General features: G+C 41.2%; 2 protein-coding genes across 2 annotated transcripts in view; one reads left to right on the forward strand and one right to left on the reverse strand.

The window, feature by feature from the left end:
* Nucleotides 1–20817, reverse strand: part of LOC134284165 (uncharacterized) — a 43975-nt gene extending 23158 nt beyond the window's left edge. Inside the window, exons 1-2 of the mRNA XM_062842540.1 lie at nucleotides 17866–20817; nucleotides 14136–17822 (exon numbers count right to left, since the gene is read on the reverse strand). Of these exons, the coding sequence (XP_062698524.1) occupies nucleotides 14136–17822; nucleotides 17866–19986 (5808 nt within the window). The 5' untranslated portion in view covers nucleotides 19987–20817. The remainder of the gene's footprint in view (nucleotides 1–14135; nucleotides 17823–17865) is intronic.
* LOC109411339 (uncharacterized) overlaps nucleotides 1–22972 on the forward strand; it is a 195654-nt gene that overhangs the window by 92700 nt on the left and 79982 nt on the right. The gene's annotated exons all lie outside the window — the stretch shown is intronic.

Consider the following 22972-nt stretch of genomic DNA (forward strand, 5'->3'; position numbering starts at 1 on the left):
GTGGGGGCCCTCTTTTTAGAGGTTTTTTTTTTATTGAAGCAAAATCCAGAAAATATGGAAAATTCTTCCAAAAATTAGGGTTGTTATTGAAGAAATTATAATCTAGCTTAATAAGCGCAACTAGAAAAACCCAAATTAATCCACCTAGTGGTGATAGTGCCTTTCTCGTCGAATATGTTCTCACAATCTTTCCGTCGACGTAAGTGAAAGTGTTCCTAAACCCTGATATTTTTTTTTATAGAAAAGCAAGCATTTTATCAAAGCCATCATTGAATTGACTTAAAGCTTATTAATGGCACATGGTCCGACGTTATGTTCAACGTATATGCAGAGCTGAAATATCAGACTTCTCAGTTTACTGCTTGAGCACCTTTACCAACTCTGGAGGCTGATCAATATCAAGACGATACTAACAAGCTAAGATATAAGTTTTTACACAATTACAGATCACTTTGCGGTCTTCGACAAAGTTTTTTCTGCATATTTTAGGCTATATTTTATTGACCGTTGAAAACAAGAACGATAGATAGTAATTATAGTGAGACGTCTGTTTGTATGTGGGTTTAGTTTGTAAAGAATTTGTTCTCTTACATATATTTATCGCTTGCATGGAATTTATTTACTTTCGTAGTTCCGGCGAAGTACCAAACGCTGGTTGTGCAACTGTACCGGCAGTCTCTAATGTGATATGAGCCTATTTTCTAGTTAACCGTTCCTCAGGTTATTAAAAAAGCCGTGATGTAATGTGTCGCATGGTACATTTGATTACTTTCGATGCGGTACCGGAACAGGTTCCCGCACTACCGGGTCTCCCAAATATAGTCTGAGACTATTTCATTGCTTACGAGCATTAGGTTACCCAAAAAACACGATTAGCTTTATCTAATACATTTGACCACTTCCAGTGGGACACCCAGAACTGGTTTCGGGACACTACCGGTTGTCTAAAATATGATCTGAGGCTAAGTTCTTACAAATCGATCATTGTGTTATCAAATAAGCTGCTATATCATGTACTGTCAAACCCTGCGCATTCATCACTCTTTAATACGTCATTTTTTAGTCGAGTCAAGTACAAGACACTGAAGCCGACCTTTCAGTTGAGGTCGAAATACGTATCTGTCAAAGGATGCAAATTCTTAGTGGAATTCAAAGGAACAGTACTTAACGCGATTTTCTTTTTATTTACAGATATTCCCCTAACAAGCCCAGGTTAATCATCATCGACATTTTTTAATTCGACAATGTCACAATGTAATACACTGTAAATACGAATAATTCGATATTGTGCTGTTACTCACACCCGTAGCGGTTTCTCGTGCAACTGCTAGTACCGAAAGTTCAAATTTGGTGCTTTCCTACACCTGATCCGTTTTGTGACCAACTTCAGTGAACTGCGGAAGCCAACAATCGTAAAAGGAACAAGCTATCAACTCGTACCACCACAATATCCGTAGGATTTGTATTCAAAAACCAATCCTACAATCTACACAAAAACTAAAATATAGTTAGTTTATCGAATTAAAAGTTCACCCAGGTAATCTGACAGCAATCATTGTCGAATTAGCGTGGTTTTATGGCACCACACGCATAGGTTTGCTTCAATTTCACATTTTACCACTTTCCAACGCCATTTCGGTTCACATTTAATCACTTACCGATTGTCCCTGATGCGGTCTTAGACTAGTTTCATGCAAATGGTTAATCAGTTTTCCTAAAAAAGTCGCGAATTGATGTACTGCATGAATGGGTGTGGTTCATTTGTACATATCGCCGGTTCCTGCGAGACACTCGAAACTGATTCCGGAACACTAACGTTAGTTGATTGATTGATTTGTCTTTATTGAAGAGACTTTCAGCCCTTGGCTGGTTCGTCTCTCGTAACGTTGTGTTAAATGTGGCCTGAGACTATTTTCTTGCTGACCGTTCTTCGCGTTATCGAAGAAGCCGTTATTTAATATGCTGTGTATACTTTTCGTGGTTCCGTTCTACATTTGACCACTTTCGTTGGGGCACCTGAAACCGGTTTCGGTACACTATTGGTATTCCAAAGTATGGCCTATGATTTTTTTTTCATGTTAACCGTTCATTAGGTTACCTAAAAAGTCATGGCGCACCCGTAATCGGTGGCGGAACACTATCAGTTATCCCAAATATGTCCGGAATTTTTTTTTAGGCAACTCGAGATACCTGAAAATCCGCGATTTGATGTGTTGCATGCCTGGGCTTGGTTCACTTTTATATTTGGCCATGTCCAGCGGGACACCCAGAACCGGTTCCGGACAATACCGGTTCAGATATGTTCGGAAAATATTTTCCTCCTTACTGTTCATCAAAATAACAAAAAAGCGACTATTTGATATGTCGCATGCATGGGTTATACTTGGCCATCTCCGACGGGACATCTGGAACCGGTTTCGGAACACTACCGGTTCCGATGTGATTAAAGAATGCTTTCTTGCTTACTGTTCATCAGATTATCTAAAAAGCCACGGTTTGATATGTCGCATGCATGGTTTTGGTTCAATTTTATATTTGGCCACTTCCGGCGGACACCCGGAACCGGTTCTGAAACACAACCGGTTGAGATATGGTCTGAGAATATTTTCCTGCTTACTGCTCATCAGGATATCAAAAAAGCCACTATTTGATATGTCGCATGCATGGATTTGGTTAACTTTTATACTTGGCCACCTCCGGCGGGACATCTGCAACCGGTTCCGGAACACGACCGGTTCCAATATGGTCTGAGAATGTTTTCCTGCTAACTATTTATCAGGTTATCGAAAAAGCCGCAGTTTGATATGTCGCATGCATGGGTTTAGTCCACTTTTATGTTTGGCCACTTCCGGCTGGACACCCGGAACCGGTTCCGGAACACTACTGGTTCAGATATGGTCTGAGACTATTTTCCTGCTTACCGTTCATCAGGTTATCGAAAAACCCGTGGTTTGATGTGTCGCATGCATGTGTTCAATGCATTTTCATATCTGGCCCCTTCCTGTGGTACCGGTCCGGAACACCTAAATGGCCATAACTCCGGAAAGGCTGGACCGATCCAAACCATTTTCAATAGGAAACAATGGGACCAGATTCCCCGTCGAATGAACCGTCGGTCATTAAAATCGGTTAAGGTTTACTGCCAAAAAGTGATGTGAGTTTTTTTTGTACACACACATACACACATACACACACACATACATACACACACACATACATACACACAGACATCACCTCAATTCTTCGAGCTGAGTTGATTGGTATATGTGACTCGACCCTCCGGGACTTTTATCGAAAAGTCATTTTTGGAGTGAACATATAGCCTTTCCAGTACACTTAATGTACGAGAAAGGCAAAAAGGCATCCACTATAAACTAAGCATAACAGAGATCCAGATATGAAAATCTAGTCTGAAGACAATTGCAAAAGAAATTTTATCAAGTAAATAACGCTTTATCCGAGAGTGTTCATAGTATTAGATTTCATTGATCAAAAATAGATTTCATAGGAGACATTTTCGATAAATTTCGGGTAAAATAACCAGGTAAATTTTAGGTGTTATAACCATCTTTGGGGCCGTTATTGCCAAACCTCCAAATAGAATTTCTTGCGGAATCATTCATGAAATCTATAGAGTTGCTGACCGATTTCCAGGTTTCTTTTTTTGTGAAACTCAAACATAAATATTCCTAACGCGACTTTGAGAGGAGTTGCTGGTGAACGCGCAGAATAATTGTTAAGAATTCCTTGTGAAACTTCAAGAGGCAAAAAATCCATAGTGATATTTTTAGCGGAAATTCTTCTAAAAGCTGCTAAAGAAATTTCATCGGAAATCCATAATGAGTTCCTGATGGAATTTCTGTTTTACTTTGAATAGAATTATAAGTAAAATTTCATGATAATCTTTGGCGGACGGATTTTTAGCCAATTTAAACAAAAAAATGTTTGGAAAACTTTAAATATTTCAGGATCTTTCAAGAATTTCTCCACAAATATCTACTGCAATTTACATAAGGATCCTATGGATTTGTTAAGACTATCTGCTTCTTTCTAATTCAAACAATATTTCACACACATCTTGAAAGTAGAAGTACTCAAATCAAGATGTTTCTAGCACTACTTTTTTTCGGTTCCCATTTGAAGTTACATTTTGTGGGGCCCCTGAAATGTGGGGGCCCGGGGCCATGGCCCCCCTGGCCCCCCCTTAAATCCGGCCCTGCGTAGAAGATTTGCAGAAAGCAATCCCCGAAAGTTTTACTAAGGGTATCCATAGAATATTATGCAAAAATTTCTTGGTGATATTTCTAAAAAAAAATATCTATAAAATTTAACGCACAATTTCGTAGGAAAACTTTGGAAGGAGAAGTAAGGGGATCTATTTAAGTTTTTTTAAACAAAACATCCGTTTAAAAGTTTCTTAAAAAATCACAAGATTTTTTTAAACCAATTGAATTTAGGAATGGATGAGTGCAACATTTTCTCCAAGTACCTTTCGATGGAATTCTGAAGGATTTTTTGGTGGATTTTCTAAAGGCATGGAGAAATTTTTGGTGAAATCCTTAAAGGAATTCCATAACAAAGAAATTCTTAGAAAAAAATGAGTGAATTTTTAACAACTGATTCTTTAGCAACTAATAGTTTCGGAAGCAGCTCCTTAAATATTTTTTGAAGGAATTCTTTGAAAAAATTTCCGATTTTTTTTTTTTCAATTTCTGAGGGAATCAATGAGAAATGTTCTGTAAGTTTTCTGTTACACATTTCTTTTAAGGAATTCATGGAATATATTGTAATGGAACTCTTGGGGAAATTTATGGAGGAATAGTATGACTGATTTCTGAATAAACCCACGAAAAACTTTAAAGAAAAGAATCCAACAGAAAACAATATATTTCCAAATATATTTATTTTTAAATCCTGTCGAAATGCTTCTGAAGAAAATTCTGTAGGATTTTGTATAGAGACCCAGAGCGAATTTAAAAAAATCTTGATGAAATTACTGAAGAAATACATGCAAGATTTTCGAAAAAAAAAATTGTAAAATTTTTGAGCAATTCCTGTCTCGGGGAATTTCCAAAGCAAAACCTTGCTAAAAGTTTCAAATAAATCTTTTTGGAAAAATCCACAACGAAATCCCTAGAAAAATATCTGGGGACACAAAAAGATAAACATCTGTAAATATTCCATGCAAAAAATATTTAAAAAATGTGAAGAATTATTGCATTTTTGGGAAAGTTTATAAATTAATTCCTGAAAGAATCCTTTGATGAAACATTGGATATGTTTCTCTTTCTGGAGACATTCTTTCAGGATTTTTTCTGAGGAATTACCTTAACCCTTGGGGTGGTGTGTCTGTTTGATTCTAACACTGCACTGTGCTAACGCTGTATACGACGAGCAAAAACTTCGCTTTTTTGGGTAGTATTGTACTTTTGATAACGGCACGCGTCCTGAAGGGTGAAGGTATTTCTCCGGAAAAATTTCCAATGGAATGTCTCCAGGAAGAGATCCCTACTTGATTTCTTTCAGGGGCTCTCGATGCAAGTCCTCCTGGAATTCGTGCAGGATTCCCTCATATATCTTTCTGGAATTCATTTAAGCATTGTCCCGAAGAATTGCTGGGGCAACCGACAGGTGTATTTCCAAAGAAATGCTTGGGAAATTTCCATAGACGTCCCTCAAGGATCTTATTAACGAATCCTTAGAAACTTTTCAGAACGAATCGCTAGAGAAACTGCTGAAGAAATCCACTGATAAATTGTATATATTTTTGGGAAAATTGTAAAAAAGATCCGCAAAGGAACCCCTGGAAGAATTTATTAAATAATCCCATTAAAAATTTCTTTGGTAACAGCTGAAAGAATTATAAAAAAAATTGGTAGCTTTTAATCAGATGTTTTAATGGAAACCGAAGTCTCCAGTTAGCCTAGTGGTTAAGGCTTTGGATCGCCAATCCGAAGACGGCGGGTTCAATTCCTGTTCCAGTCGGGAAAATTTTCTCTACTACCTGGGCATAATGTATCATTGTACTTGCCTCACAATATACAAATTAATGCAGACAAAGAAAGCCCTTCAACTAATAACTGTGGAAGGACTCAAAGAACACTACGTTGAAGCGAGGCAGACCAAGTCCCAGTGGGGACGTAGAGCCACAAAGAAGAAGAAGAAGAAGAAGGAAATTAATTAAAACTAAATTCATAAAAGTTTTTCAAACGAATCTTTGGAGAAGTGCTAGGTGAAATTTCTGAAAAAAATCCGTCGATGCCTTTCATAAAGAATCTTCGCAAGGATTTCTAAAAAGTCTATGTAATATTGTAAGTGAAATACTTGTAATGTTTTCAAGTGAAAAACTTGGAGAATTCTGACGAAATTTAGGATGAAATTCGCGAAAGAATTTTTAACCTTTCTTTTGCTTCCTATTGGCAGCAGCTCGCTAATGTAGTGTACGGTTTGGGTCAAAATTAACCCTATTGCAAAAGGATGGTTCAACGTTCAAAAGTAATTTTGCAAGCCTTCATGGAATTTGAAAAGGAGTTCTTGAAGAAATTTCTATAAAAACCCCTAGAAAATTTTATGAAAATTCGTTACAGAGTTTTCTAAATGAATCTCAAGAAGCGCTTATTGAAAAAAGAATCGGTAGATAAATTGGTGAAAGAATAAGTGAAAGACAAGAAGACCTGGCAAAAGATTTCTGAAGAAATTTATGGGATTTTTTTAAACATGAACAAAGGAATTTCTTTAAAAATTTTCAGAAAAATTTCTAAAGAAAACTCTGAAAAAAATCTTGGAGTATTTGTTAAAAACTCTAAAGCATGAAAAATAAAAAAAATCCTCGATTTTTTCTGAAGGCATTCCTACGAAATTTCTGAAAAAGGTTTCTGAATGAATCCCTAAAAGATATTTTGAAAGAATTCCTGAAGGATATTCTGAAGAGATCCCTGAAAAAAACTGTAAGAATGCAAGATTTGGTAATAAGGTTTATGAGAAATTTCTAGAGAAATGATTTGAGTAATTTTCTGAATAAAAATCTACGAAAGACTTCAAGAGAGAGGCTCCGAAACAATTTCGGAAAAACCCTGAATATTCCTAAAGAATTCTTCATGGAATTTCTGTAGGAATCCCCCCAGTTGAATTTTGAAAAGAATTCCTGGAGAAATTTCTTGAGCAACCCCTGAACTTGATTTCTGAAGGAATCCTTGCAAAATTATTCGAAAATCTCCGTTTTTTTCAGAAAACTTCTCAGAAATCCTCCAGGAAAGAAATCCTGGGGGAATTACTGCAGGAAATTTTGGTAGGATTTTTGAAATTCTCGAATATATTTCTGGAGAATTTTCTGCCAGTTTTACTGAGGGAATCCCTGGGCGAATTTCTGAAAAAAAAAATCCTTCAGAAAAAAATCATTAATGAATTCATAAAGCATTCCGTGCAATATTTTAAAACACATTTTTTTGTGAAACTTCTGAAGAAATCCTTCCTCCAATCCCTGAAGAAAATTTCCGAATGTGTATTAGTAAAATTTTGCAAAAGAGTAAGGGTAAGAATTACTTCGGGAATTTCTGAAAGAATGCTTAAAGAAGTTGAATGAACATCTGTAAATATTGCGAAAAAAAATCTAAAAATCTAAAAAAACTCTGATTTTTTTTAGAAATTGATGAGTGAATACCAGATAAAAATGAAGAAGTGTTTAAGAAGCTCCTGGTAGAGTTCGTAATGTTCTGTATGAATTTCTCAAAAAAAAAAAACAACTGGAAGAAATCGCTAGATATAAAAAAAAATAATAATTAGTAAAATCTCTGAAAAAATTCTTGAAGAAATTTCTGAAGGAGACGTTAGAGGATTTTAGAATTTCCAGAACATTTTCATTAGAATTTTCTGAAGGAATTCACCAAAGAATGATTTAAAGTATCCTTGGAAAAAATATAAAAACAAAACTTTAAAGGAATCCTTGTGGGAAATGAGCATGAGCATGAGCATGATTGACCGCCCGCGGTTGCTCCTCTGTTATTGCAAGGACAACTGCATTTACACAAAGATCCAACAGATGATGCTTGGGATTAGCTTTCTCTTCATTGTGTAAATGCTGCAATCCCAATACTTTTCAATAAGCAATACCAGCGCCGGCCGCGTCCGAATGCAGGTCAATTGAGGATAGGGAAGGAAATGATGACGTGATTCTCGCTTAGGCCAATAACCGACGAATTCTCTGCGTTACTACGAGAAATCACTAGGAGTTTGGACAAGGGAAATGGAGATGTGTTGAGGATTTCGACGTGGTAAACGAATGTAATGTTTTGATTCGTGATTAATAATGTGCTCGCGAAGAAATACCCTTCTAAACCTTGGACGACGAACGCGATCTATTGTGCCTCAAAACTCACCCTACATAAGTTATTCATTCGCAACTAAGGAGAACACAATGCTAAACACCGACGCATCTGTAGTTTGCGTTTCCGCGCGAGACAATGCTGAACGCGATCGATTCACAAGTATTAACAAAATAACACGGGAAAAATAAATCAGAAAGATCTTACCGCATGGTTCGCCGTCTATCTTTTACCGACCCTCTCTTTTTTCCAGAAATTCATGCAACGTTTATTTGAGTCAAAACATTTATTCATTTGGGCTAAAATATTACAAATGTCGACACCGAAGATGACGAACCATTCAAATTTTTGTGTACATGCAAAAAATTAAAGAAAAATATTTATTACCAACTAAATGTGCATTTGGAACTAGCGCCGACACATGACGTGACGAACTTTTCAATATTTGTTAGATAAATACACAAAACCCAGTGCAGAATTTTATACATCCTATAGCATTAATTATTGTGATAAAATGGAACGAGCCCACCAATAAACATCCTTCGAAGTGTCCAGTGCGTATGTGCTGCAGCATCTTCCACAAACTGGCCTCAAAATCACACTGAACCGCTACAACAACACACGGGTACGACGATGTGCACATTCAAATTGTCGACGACGACGCGGCCGATCCGAATGAAAAAAGCGGCACTTCCACTTTGCCTCCAAAAACACACTTAACCGCCCCGTACGAAGACGAGCACGCACGCAGGACGACAACGCGATGCAACGACGAACCAAGCCAAACTGAAATGTCATCCGCTGCTGGCATCACACGACCGACTCGCACGAAAACTAGTTTTTTCCTCCAAAAGCACACACACAGAACGACGACGCGATGCAACGACGAACCAAGCCAAACTCTTTAAAGGAATCCTTGTGGGAAATTCTCAAAAAGTAGCATGAAGAATTTCTGCAGTTACCACTGAAGAGTTCTTGAAAAAAAAAACATGGAAGATTTAAAGGAGAATCTGAAGGAATCTTTTATGAAAACCACACAACAATTCATAGATTATTTTCGAAATGAAAAGTTTTCGATGGAATTTCAGAAGCATTCTGTGAAGAATTTCCTAAGGAACCCCTGAAAGAATTTTCAAATAAAACTTCGGAAAAATTCTCAAGGAATTAGTATTTTGCTAATTTTACGGCTCTGTCAGTCTTTATGGAGCTAGAAAATCGCCCTTTGCGTCTGCAGCTTATACGCGTCAATAACAGTCGTAAGCAGTCACTCAAATTTAAAGGATCCTCTTGAGAAATTTCAAAAAGATTCCAAAGAGGATTTTCTAAGGTAGTTTTTGTAATGTTTCCTAAGAATTCTCTGATAGTTTTCCTTTACCTGGGCGAATTTCTGAAAAAGAAAACCCTTTTGAAAAAATCTCCTTCCATTAATGTCTAAGGCAACCCCTGAAAAAAAAAATCCCGGAATGTTTTTTGAAAGATTTTTCAAAAGAATCCGTGATTGAATTTCTGTGCGAATTTCTAGAGTATTGCTTGGAGAAATTTCAAAAGGAATCCCTGGAAGAATTTCTGAAGTTCGGCAATGTTATAAAATTTAGAAGGGCAGAATAAAAACTTTCCAGCTGGTTTCTAATCGTTTTTGTTTGTCTCTTTGAAACATCTTCCCCAAAAATGTTGTCACCTCTCCTGAATCGGGACGCCCCCGAATTTCTGCCGTTGGTTGGTTGTTGCTGGTATGGCTCCAAAAAAGTTGGCACCAACTCGTACAACCTACTCATCCACCACGGGCCACTGCCGCGCCGCCATCGCATCGCCAAGATTAATGAGAAGGTACGAAACGGTTGAAAACTGTAATTATTTTTCCGTCTCTTGGCTCGATTGCTCCCCGACTTTGGGTCCGGTGGTGCGGCAGCAAAAAGCAATTCTACCTACCTTACCTATCAACTAGACTAGCGCCAGCGCCAGCGCTAGTTCGGAAGATCGGTTCAGTGATGGATGGTTGGGAAATTGGATGGCTCGCTCACGACGACGAGCCGGCTCTTCTATGTGCAGGGGAATGTAGTCGAGTGTCGGTAAGTTATGATAACCCATGATGATGACGGTGATGATGATGGTGATGCTAAGGGTAGCCTACAAACAATGAATACCGGAACATCATGCTTTGTGACATAAGCCAACCAGCAGCACAGCACTGCCAGCCGGTACTGGCGGGTTGTCGCGGGCGTCGGCGTGGGAATTGGATGGGAAGTTTACGCAGAGCGTGGCGGCAGAGGTCTTGTCTAGGTCAGTCGAACTGTGTTATCAAGCCCCCCAGTCGGTAGTGGAACGAACGGAGAGATTGTGTTTCTTGTTTTTTCTTTCCTCTCTCTGTTTACATAAGCGAAATGGAGCGGTTCCGATAAAGTGGTGAAGGTAGTAGTTATGTAGTTGCTATTTTTCTAACTAGATTGGGTGGACCATTGCAATAAACAACTGAAGTTTTTGGAAGGCTCCGATAGAACACTTTAAATTATCTTCTTCTTCTTGGCTAACGTCCCCTCTAGGAAATAGCCTGCTTCTCAACTTCTTCACCGATTTCTTCACCTCGGCTCAACCGGTAAGGCAGGCTTACCCATATAATTAAACATGGTTTAACGCTTAAGCCAGGGTGAAGAAATCGGTCCTTAGTGTTCTATGAGCATTTCCACAGTAGCACATTGTAGCACCATTTGTTTGAGCCTTATCAAATATTAGTGGGAACATTATTTGCTCATAGGATAGAAAGGTATCGTTGCTGATTTGATTGGGCTCTGCTGATGCACTGCTGAAGAGAAAGTTACTACGAATATTTTTACATCGCAAAACCATGACGGTCATTGGGAGCTCGGGAAAACCCATAAATGGGAACAGCAATGCGCTGTGGTTTTACTCACGGATTAAATTCTTTAAAAATAATGTCAGCTGACGACACTACTACTTGACGCACCCGGTATGGCTACAGTACGGATAAGAGTGGACTCAAAATATCTGGATCCAATAATAACACATCATCATCTGCCTTGTCTGCAGTGTCCCAGATAACTCGTTGTTATAGAGTAATAGCAAGGTATTTTTTTTACAAATTTCTCCAAAGATTCCTTCAGAGATTCTTCAGGAATCTTCCTCAATGATTGCCACACAAGTTCGTGCATATATTTCAATAAACAATACTGACGGAATTGATCCAGGTATTTTTCTTTTCTAGGTACTTCTCTAGTTAATTCTCCAGCAATTTCTCTAAAGATTATTTTCAAAAGATGCCATGCAAGGATGTTTTTTTTTTTCACAGAGATTCTGAGACTAGTCCAGAGTTTTTTCGAGACATTCCACTATGTTTTTTTTTAAGAAACCCGCAACATTCTCAGGAACTCTTTCAAAAATGTTTGTTATTGTTTCTCCAAAGGCTCCTTCAGGTATCTATGGAGTAAAGTAAGGCAAAAGTTCGTGTGGGGCAAGAGTTTCTTTTGAAGCTTTTGAGCTCAATTCAAATTATTTCATTCGGGTGTCAAGGTTGTTCGAAGCCTTTTCGAAAAAGAGTCTTTCACTCCAAAAATTAAAAAATTGAAAAAAAAAATTAAAAATTGATCAATATTTCCAAAAGTTATGACAAAATGATGGTTTTTTATCAAAAAATTGTAATGTGCGATGGTCCTTCCAACGCATGAAATGGAATTGTAATGAAATCGAATTCGATATTTTATTTTGGGGCGTAACTAGGTACATTTTGAAGATGCTTTAGCATGTATAACTTTTTGCAAAAAATATTTGGAAATCATATTTTACACATAGTGGGGCAAAAGTTCGAATTGTGGGGCAAAAGTTCGAGTCATGTGGCAACTTTAGGTATAAACCTAAAATTCTGCAAAATGTTCATATAATCTCTAAGACTGATGGAATTAGTGAGAAAATTTGATTAAAGTTGAAAAAAAAAAGTTGCTTTATCTGAATTTGGCGGAAAACTACTAATTTTTGGTGTAGTAAATTTAATCCTGATTTGGGTAAATTCCTGATCGAAATTTAAAGTGTATTCCAGTTCTAACATAAAATATTAAGTGGTTTCAGGTATTTCTATCACCAAAGTGTCAACATAGTGTGCTACGGTTAGCGAAATTCTACAAACACTAGATTCGAACTTTTGCCCCAGTGGTGGAGCAAGAGTTCGAATAAAACACACACATACAAATAGTGTTGTAACTCAAAATTGAGAAGACATTTGGCGTAACTTTGTTCAGTAAAATTTTAGCTCATGGATGGTAGAATCACCATACGGTATTTATTTATTTTTATCTGCTTCGATTTTTTGAAATACGTTGAATTTTTAACTAGGGTCGAACTTTTGCCCCACCTTACTCTATATGCATTAGCCTGGTACACGGTTTATATGGGAAAATATAAAAAATGGAAAAACTCCAACTCCTGTATACTTTTTGAGTACCATTTTGGTCCCATATCAACTGTGCAAAATTTCAGATCGATCGAAGAAACTATATTTTAGCGCCCGTTATTCTTAGTTTTTCATACGATTTACTATGGGGAAATTTTACTTCTTCAAAGAAAAATCGCTTGTGATCACCCATTGATCCCTAAAAATAAATCGTTGAATGATTTCTGTAGATTACTTCACGAGGAATCAGACCTCCGAAGACCGCAAAGCGATGCGACATTCATGGAAAAAGTTATTAAGCCTTACCCGATCGATAAAATGACGAGATTTTATTATTTATTGTTATTCCTTACATGTTAAACAGCGTTGGCATACCATTCGGTTTTCAGTCAATAACTTTTTCTCCGTGCCTTAGATCGCTTTGCGGTCTTCAGAGGGTTTGTTTCTCGTAAAATTTCCAATAGAAATCATTCATCGACATATTTTTAGAGGTTAAGGGGCAACCTGTGGCGAATTTTCTTTGAAAAGGTGATTTTCCCCATAGTAAATCCTATGAAAATTTAAAACGGCTGGCGCTAAAATATAGTTTCTCCGATCGAGCTGAAATTTTGCACAGTTGATATGGGGCCAAAATGGAACTCAAAACGTATACAGGAGTAAAATGTCTTTTCGTGTCCCACGCTAATATGCATGCATTCCCCCAGAGAACTCCCAAGAGGTGTTTTTGGAAGTTTATCCAGAAGTCTTTCCGGGTGATGCACCAGGAATTGCTTAGGATTTTTTCAGTCCTTGGATACCTTTTAGGAACCTTCAGGGATTGTAAATTTGAAGATTAATGTCTTCATGAATTGTGGAATTTGTCACCACTCTATTTAGCAACACTGTTTGATTTCTGTGTGCTTTAAGCTAGAATCAATAAATTTATTTTAACACATTTTTTCAAGATGCTACAATTACGCTACTTACAAATTTGGTGACTCAAATCAACGTACTGAAGGACGACGACGTGATCTTCCCGAATTAATTCCCGTTTCTATAATTCAACATAGTTCATTATTTCCATACATGAATCTGCACTACTGAATCTTACCGACAACGATCTGTTTAGAAATGTTATTCAAGTACACTTCCAGTAGATTACTGTTAGATTTATAACTGTAAATATGCTATGTTAGAAATATCTCATTTTATAAGTATAATATATTTTACCATTAGGGGAATTCAAACAAGAGATTTAGTAACAATATTCACGTTATGGAGTAGATAACTATGGTGCTTGATCAATCATCTAGTTTTTGCCAACTCATGATCAGTGACAATCTCCATTGCTTCACTCAAACGATTGTCACCGACGAACCATGGGTATGACTACAATCGGCAACGTTGCCGCAACGAAGGGGGTTGTCGGCACATACCCCTCCCCGTAAACCTAGTTGTGGATCCGGAACTCTAGGCGTATCTGATCTAGGTTTACCCTTGTCCAAGACATCCAGTACAGCTAGATTGACGACTGCTCTTCGGATGACCCCCGTAGACGTTTGCACTAACGCCTGTCGTACTCTACCATCTCGCCCAGCGTAGACTTCCGTGACTCGTCCTCGAACCCACTGGTTTTTCAGCTTCCCGTTGACGACAAATACTAAGTCTCCAACCTCGATGTCCTTCACGTCCTGAAACCATTTGCATCTTCGCGTGATGACAGGAAGGTACTCTTTTAGCCATCGGTTCCAGAATTCGTGGGTAATGTATCTGGCTAGCTTCCAGCTGCTTCGAAGTGTTGAGCGACAATCTACTGCTTCTAAAGGAAGGAATTTGGAACCAGACGAGTTACCCAGCAGAAAATGATTGGGCGTCAGAGCCTCATCGTCTGCAGATTCGAGCGGAACGTAGGTTAGCGGTCTGGAGTTAATCATTGCTTCCACTTCTAGCAGAATCGTTTCCAGCGTTTCTTCGTCCGGTCTACGTGGTCCTTCTATTATCGCTCCGATTGCCACCTTGACTGATCGAACGAGTCTCTCCCACACCCCACCCATGTGCGGCGTTGCAGGAGGGATGAACTTCCACACTGTCTGCGGTGTTGTAAACTTCTCTACCATGGCCTTCCTCGTTGTCTCGGAGAGTCTCTGTAGTTCGTTACTTGTTCCTTGGAAACACGTGGCATTGTCGGTCCAGAATTCTCTCGGAAGACCACGACGAGAGACGAAACGTTGTACCGCCATGATACAGGACTCTGTGCTCAAAGAGTACACCACTTCCAAGTGAATAGCCCTGGTGGTCAGGCAGGTAAACAGTGCCACCCAACGTTTAACATTGCTTCGGCCTACCTTGACCAGAACTGGGCCGAAGTAGTCTAGCCCGGTGGACGCGAACGGTTGAACGAAGGCAGTCAACCGTATTTCTGGGAGCGGTGCCATCGCTGGTGGTTTTGGGGCCGCCTTTGCAATGCGACACCATGCGCAGTTCTTCGCAACTTGATCGACCAGTCGTCTCAATGTCGGGATGTCAAAGCGTTGGCGAATTTCATTCACGATTGTCTCTCGATTGGCGTGACGAAATCGACGATGGTACCAATCGACAATCAGAAACGTGATTATGTGCTGTTTTGGTAGAATTACTGGATATTTTGCTTCCAACGGTGTGTACGGTGCGGCTCCGATTCGGCCACGACTGCGCAAGACTCCTCTCTCATCAATGTATGGCCACTTGGTGTAGATACCGCTGGACTTCTCTACTACGTTGTGACGGAGTTCGGGGGGACCGTGCGATTTCATAAGAGTTGCAACTTCATTAGGGTATGCTTCGGTTTGTGCGGTTTTCCAGAGAAGTTCTTCGGCGCGCTGCAGTTCGGCACTAGTTAGTACTCCGAGCTCTAGAGTATAACCACTCTTCTTCCGCTTGACGTTGTCAGGAAACCGTAGTGTGTAGGCCACTGAGCGGTGTAGTTTTGCCCATGAATTGAAGCGAGAAAAATCAAAGATTGGATCGAAGTGAGCGAAGTTAAAGTGGACAGTCCGCAGTTCTTCTGACGTTGGCGTAATCTGCCGTTGTTTCGGCCAGCTATCTTCGGTATCGCGAAGAAAGTTTGGTCCTTGAAACCAAGGACTATCCATTGCTAAGTGTGGTCCGGCACCCCACTTGGTAGCTAAGTCGGCTACGTTAAGCTTCGTCGGCACCCATTTCCATTCAGTTTGCTCCGTTGAACTTAGGATTTCGCCGACACGGACAGCGACGAATTTGTGGAAACGCCTGTGATCCTTGGAGCGAATCCACGCAAGGACTGTTCCAGAATCGGTCCAGCAATATCGACGATGAATTGAAAACTCGTGCTGGTTCTGTATGGTCTCCAGCAGGCGTACTCCTAGGATGGCCGCCTTCAGTTCGAGTCTAGGGATCGAGATTGTTTTCACGGGAGCTACTTTGGTCTTTGCGCCGACAAGTGCCACTTGTACGCCGCTTTCAGTTTCTAATCGGAAATACGCAACAGAGGCGTATGCCGACTCGCTAGCATCGACGAACAGGTGAAGCTGAAGCCTGTCAAGACTTGGTGGAAAGGGCGCGGGAAAATAGCACCGAGGAATGCGAATTTGGACCAGTTGATTAAAGAGACTCGACCATCGCTGCCACCGGCCTGTAATGTCGTCGGGAATCTGTTGATCCCACTCCGTTCCTTTCGCCCACACATCCTGCAGCAAGATTTTACCGTGCACGAGAAAAAACGAGATGAACCCGAGGGGATCGAACAAGCTCATCACCACTCTTGCAATTTCACGTTTGGTGGGAACGTGGTTTTCGGCGAGTATGTACTGCAGGTCTTCTCGCAGGCCTAAAGCGTACACAAACACATCTTCGTGAGGAATCCACTGCATGCCCAGCACTGATTCTGACTTCTCTCCTCGCTCCAAGTCCAAACTTTTTGGCTCGCAGTCCGAACTTGCTCCGATTCCCTCCAGAACTTTCGCTTCGTTGGATGAGAAGTGCCGCAGTGTAAATCCACCCTTGGAATGCACAAGCTTCACCTCGTTGACTACCGAAATCGCTTCCTGGACGGTCTCAAAGCTATCCAAGTAGTCGTCCACATAGTGTTTGTTCATGACTGCAGCTGCTGCTCGCGGATACTCCCCAGAATGTTCCTCGGCGTTGAGGTTCTTTATGTACTGTGCAGAGGCCGGAGAGCACGTGGAGCCAAATGTTGCGACGTCCATCACGTACACATCAGGGTGATCCGCTGGGCTGTTGCGGAATAGGAATCGTTGGGACTGGTTGTCGGGAGTGCGTATCCTTATTTGATGGAACATCTCCATTATGTCCCCACAAACGGCGATGGGGAATTGGCGAAACTGGCTAAGAACCTTCGGAAGAGGCGTTAGCAAGTCGGGACCCTTGAGTAACTTGGAGTTGAAGGACACGTTGCCCACCTTCGCCGCAGCATCCCAGATAAGACGTACTTTCCCAGGCTTCCTCGGGGTAGTAACAGCTCCTAGGGGTAGGTACCACACCCGTTCTGCATCGACTGAAGTCAATTCGGATAGACTAGCTTTGTGCGCGTACCCCTTATGCACATATTCCACGATTTGTTCTCGCACACGACGCTCCAGCTCCGGTTTGCTGACAAGTTTCCGCTCCAGCGCTTCCAAACGACGTACGGCCATGGGGTAGCTGTCAGGAAAACTGGGGTTATCGGTTCTCCACAACAGTCCGGTTTCATAGCCGGATCCGACCGGCACCCGTCGTGTCGTATCCGTCAGGAGCTTTTGGGCTCGCTTCTCTTCCTCGGATTCCGGAATACTACTTGTCCCCGATACGCCCACATTCTCCAAGGTGAAATAATCACGAAGCTGCTCGTTTAGCTCGCGATCAGCGTCCGAAACTGCACCGACATGGAAGCTAACGATGGCCGTACGAAATGGTTGACCAGGAATGCAGCCATAGATGCTCCAACCCAGCCTACACTTTGCACCGATTGGATCTCTTGGTCCCCCTTCACGCAGCTTCAACGGAACACACAACCGTAGATTGTCCAGCCCTATCAACAACTTGGGTTGGACGAGCTCGTAGTCTTCTAGCGGAAGACCCTCGCAGGTGAGGAAATCGTTTCGCCAAATCTCCATATTTGAGCGATTGTGAGGGTAGGACAAGCTGACTGACCGTGCGAGCATCAATCAACTTATGCCGGGCGGTACTACCTTTGCCGCAGATCTCAAGCTGTACGCGCTGTGATGTGGGTTCTTTTCGCTTCACGTTCCCGGTCCACTGAAGGGTTAGTGGTTCTAGCTGACCATTGGCCCCAAGCTGCTTCGCAACGGACTCCTCCAGTAGAGTGTAGGAAGAACCCTCATCGATGAAGGCGAAAATTGTTTTAGAGAAACCGTCGCTGAAGAGAACGACTGGAACGATGCGGAAGAGCGGCCACTTGCAATCCTCTGACGACACGTGGCTCGCAGACATTCCTACATTTTCGGGCAACGGAGAGGAGGTGTGGAGAAGAGTATTGTGCCTTTGGCGACACCCTTCAATGCCACACCCATTCCAAGAGCGGCACGGCCACTTGCCGTGGCTGTTCAGGCATGTGCGACACAGCCCCTCCTGCTGAACGAGTTTCCAGCGTTCGTCCACTGTCGCACTCTTGAACTGGTGACATTCTGCAACTCGATGCCCAGTCCGGCCGCACGCTACGCAGGGCTTGCTATTCCTAGCGCTGGTGCCGACGGATGGCCCGCCAGAAGCTGCAGGGTTTCGTTCAGTAGCATGGGTATAAACGATCCCGATGTCTCTGGATTTACGCTTATCGCCTCTCGATGTAGCTCCCAGTGTCGGAAGCTCGAATGACACTTCGCTCGCTGCCGTCACTAATCCCGACATGAAATCCGCAAAAGTTTCCAACGTTGCTAGTTGGTTCTTGTTCTTGTAGATGGCCCAATCCAATCGCAGGGATCCAGGCAGCTTTTCCACGAGCTCCTGCATCAATGCCGGGTTTGAAAGATGATTCAACTGCTCGGCGGCCTTCAGGTGATCCACCAGATTCTGTACCGAGAGTCCAAACTGGATCAGCGTCTCCAGTCGATCATGTCTGGGCGCAGGCACTTGCTGAATCTTGTTTAGTAGCGACCGGATAAGAAGCTCTGGTCTTCCATAAAGTATGCGCAGGGTCTTGATGACGTGCGGCACACTTGCTGGTAGCAGCAGCCGGCTGCGTACCGACTCCAAGGCGTTACCCTTCAAACACCGCTGCAGGCGGACCAGATTCTCCGCATCCGAATAGCCACAGGTGGCAGTGGACTGTTCGAAGTTGGTGATAAAAATCGGCCAATCCTCAGGATTTCCTCCGAATGTAGGAAGATCCTTACCAAGAACCTGCCGCGCGGCAATTTGAACTTGTGAGAGTGTATGCGGATTATGTGTAGTCGCTGGATCGGAACCATTTCGCATCTCTGGAGCTGCTGCATGCAAGAATCGCGGAGAATTCGGCGAAATTGAAAGCGCGCTGAGATCGGGAATCTGAGATGTTGGGTTGACTGGTGCACCCAGTGGGTCCTGATCGACAGACTGTATTTCGTCGTTGTCGTCGCCCTCCGGTGGTCCTTGCAATCCTCCAACATTCTTCTGCGAACTTAGCCACTTGTTTACCTTGTCGTTTGAATCCGGAATTGAACCGCTTCTGCTGCTCATCGACGCTGCATGTCGGATGATGGCTTGACGTTTCTCCAAGGACTCCTTGCGAACCTGCATCTGCTTCCGTTTCATTTCCAGCTCCTCCTGCAGCTTCCGGTCACGGAGGAAACTTTCCTCCTCTGCAAGGCGACGTCTTTCCGCAAGCTTACGCTCTTCTTCAAGTAACTGTCGCTTCTTGATCTCCTCCTGCTCCTGAAGCTCCATCTCCATCAAGCGCTGTTCTTCCTCAACCAGCTTCAATTCTTCCTCCAATAACTTTGCCCGAACGCTGGAGCTCACACTTTTCGGCGGGTCAGGAACCACTTTACCTTTTTTCGAATGCGCTTTAGAACTCGCCTTCGAACCTTTAGATTTACGCTTTTCCTCGCCCGGAGCGAGAAGGGCACCTCCGCCGGACGTTCCCTGCTTGGCCGAACACTGCTTACAGACATACCTGACGTTCGGTTGTTTCACCTCACCGCCAACTCCAGCGCATCCGAAGTGCTCCCACCGTCGGCAGACACCGCACTGGACCATTTCGCTCTCTGCTGCATCGGGCCGGTCACAGGATTGGCAGTTCCGAGGGGTCGTGAGGGGCTGGGGTACACGATTATCCATCCTAGTTACCACAAATTTCTTAAAGAATGTGGAATTTGTCACCACTCTATTTAGCAACACTGTTTGATTTCTGTGTGCTTTAAGCTAGAATCAATAAATTTATTTTAACACATTTTTTCAAGATGCTACAATTACGCTACTTACAAATTTGGTGACTCAAATCAACGTACTGAAGGACGACGACGTGATCTTCCCGAATTAATTCCCGTTTCTATAATTCAACATAGTTCATTATTTCCATACATGAATCTGCACTACTGAATCTTACCGACAACGATCTGTTTAGAAATGTTATTCAAGTACACTTCCAGTAGATTACTGTTAGATTTATAACTGTAAATATGCTATGTTAGAAATATCTCATTTTATAAGTATAATATATTTTACCATTAGGGGAATTCAAACAAGAGATTTAGTAACAATATTCACGTTATGGAGTAGATAACTATGGTGCTTGATCAATCATCTAGTTTTTGCCAACTCATGATCAGTGACAATCTCCATTGCTTCACTCAAACGATTGTCACCGACGAACCATGGGTATGACTACAATCGGCAACGTTGCCGCAACGAAGGGGGTTGTCGGCACATGAATCCTACTTGTTCATTTGCTAAGGACTGACTGTTCATTAAAGAAAGTGGACACCTGTTTTTCAATAGAAAATATTCATTTTCGAACAAATTCAAAAGTTTATTTTTTATTTATTACAATCAACATTCATGTGGCCGAATTAACGAGAGTTTGGACATTTACTTTGCATTTCTGAAGAACGCTCGGACTTTCCTCTTGATACCTCCCATTAGATTCTGCACAACTTTCGCCGTAACATTTCGTGGTGCCGCAGATCAAATTTTCTTGAAGCAATCAACAGAGCTTGCTTCTCTTCCATCTTTCTTGAGATGCCGCTTAATTATTGTCCAGTATATTTTCACAGGACGCAGTTCAGGGAAGTTTGGTGGATTTTGCCATTTTTTCTACAAAATCGACTTTTTTCGTCTTGAGCATCTCTAGTGTAGAAGAAACGTAATGAGCGGATGCCAGATCCGTCCAAAACAATGGAGGATCCGTATGTTTTCGATAGATGGGTAGAAGTCGTTTTTTGATGCATTCCTTTATGTTATTTTCACCGTTGATTGTTCCTGTTGTGAAATATGAAGAACTGTTTAAGCCGCATGAACAACTGGCTTGCCACACCTAAAACTTTTTTCCTAATTTTTCGGTTCTGATGTACCCTACATCATCCAGCACATCTGTCCCCTGCTCAGTGTTGAAAAATTGCGGTACCGGAAGTGTACCCTTTTACGATATATATCAACAATAAAAAAAATGTGAACAACAGATCACGTTCACAAAAGATGGTTGCACTCATTTAAAGTACACATTTTGCTCAAATTATGGTAGAAATAAATCATTTTCCTTAAAATTTCGGCTTCCTTGCACCCTTTATCGCCATAGTGTACCAATTATGGCTAATCCCATAAGAAATGCATGCAAATAGTGCGAAAAGTAACCGAAGTTAAAAAATGTAGCCATAACTGGTACAGGGTTCCTATCATTGGCACACGCTGTAATAAATACTAAAAGTAGTTTTGGCTCCGTTTTTATATTTTTCCTGCAAAGTGTGGACACTAAACTATCTTTTAACATATTGGTGACATTCGTTGGTCTTCTCGTTATTTTTGTACAAATAGTTTTCCTTAGGTAGTGCCATAATTGGTACAGGCACCCTAGTATGCCAATTCTCAAATCAACAACTTTTTGGAACACCATTTGTGCAGAATTTATCTGGTAGTCGCTAAGCTAATCCAACCCATCGCTCAAAATTTCTCTCTTTTTTCGTTTTCTTTTAATGTGTTGCCGAGGTGAACAATGTTTTTACACACTGAGCAAAAATTCACATTTTTTTTTGTTTAGTTTTAACTCTAAACTATTGGTAAACAGATGTCCACTTTCTTTAATGAACAGTCCTTATTATATTTCTGCGGACATTTTAAAGAGTTTCTTATTGAAGTTCCTCCGTGGATTTCTCCAGGAATCCCTTCAGAAGTTTTTCAATTTTTCCTTTTGAATTAATTTCAGAGCTCCTCCAGATATTTCTCATGATTTTTTTTTCTGTGAATGGAGAAATACCTTTCAAGCAGTTTCTTCAAGTACTTGTTCAGAAATTCCTCCAGAGATAACTTTAGAACTTCAGAAATTTTTGTTCAGACATTCCTCCAGACAATTATTACGAGTTTTTTCTAGGAATCTTTTCCAAGCAATCCTCCAAGGATTTGTTTAAAAATTTCCTATGTTTGACTACGCAGTCATCAATTGAACAAATGGCGTTCTTTGTTTGCCCGACGTTTCGACACGGGGATCGTGTCTTCCTCAGAGGGTACTATAATGTTAAATATATTCTAACTGTTTGTGAACAAATGTGAGTGAAAAATTAGAAAGTTCAAAGTGTAAGTTTTTTTTAAAAGTGAACTCATTTATAATTTTCCTACTTTAGAACAAACTTGAACTTCACAGCATGTTCCTAGATGAGCATGGGCATGAGCATGAGCATTGGTGACCGTACACTTCGTAGTTGCTACTCCGTGATTGACCAGAGCTAGCGGAATTGTACATAGAACCAACAGATTGGGCTTAGGATTAGCACAGCATCCTCAATGTACACGTTCCGAGAGCTCAATCTTTATTGGGTCAATAACGGCGCCGGCCACGTCCTTACGGTCAACCAGGGAAGGAAAGGAATGTTAGTCCGAAAACTGTTGCTACTCTCTCTCTCCTTGGCGTAACGTCCTCACTGGGACAAAGCCTGCTTCTCAGCTTAGTGTTCTATGAGCACTACCACAGTTATTAACTGAGAGCTTCCTCTGCCAATGACCATTTCGCATGTGTATATCGTGTGGCAGGCACGAAGATACTCTATGTCCAAGGAAGTCAAAGAAATTTCCTTTACGAAAAGATCCTGGACCGACCGGGAATCGAACCCGTCAC

The sequence above is a fragment of the Aedes albopictus genome, chromosome 3 (assembly GCF_035046485.1).
Source record: "Aedes albopictus strain Foshan chromosome 3, AalbF5, whole genome shotgun sequence".
Lineage (NCBI taxonomy): Eukaryota > Metazoa > Arthropoda > Insecta > Diptera > Culicidae > Aedes > Aedes albopictus.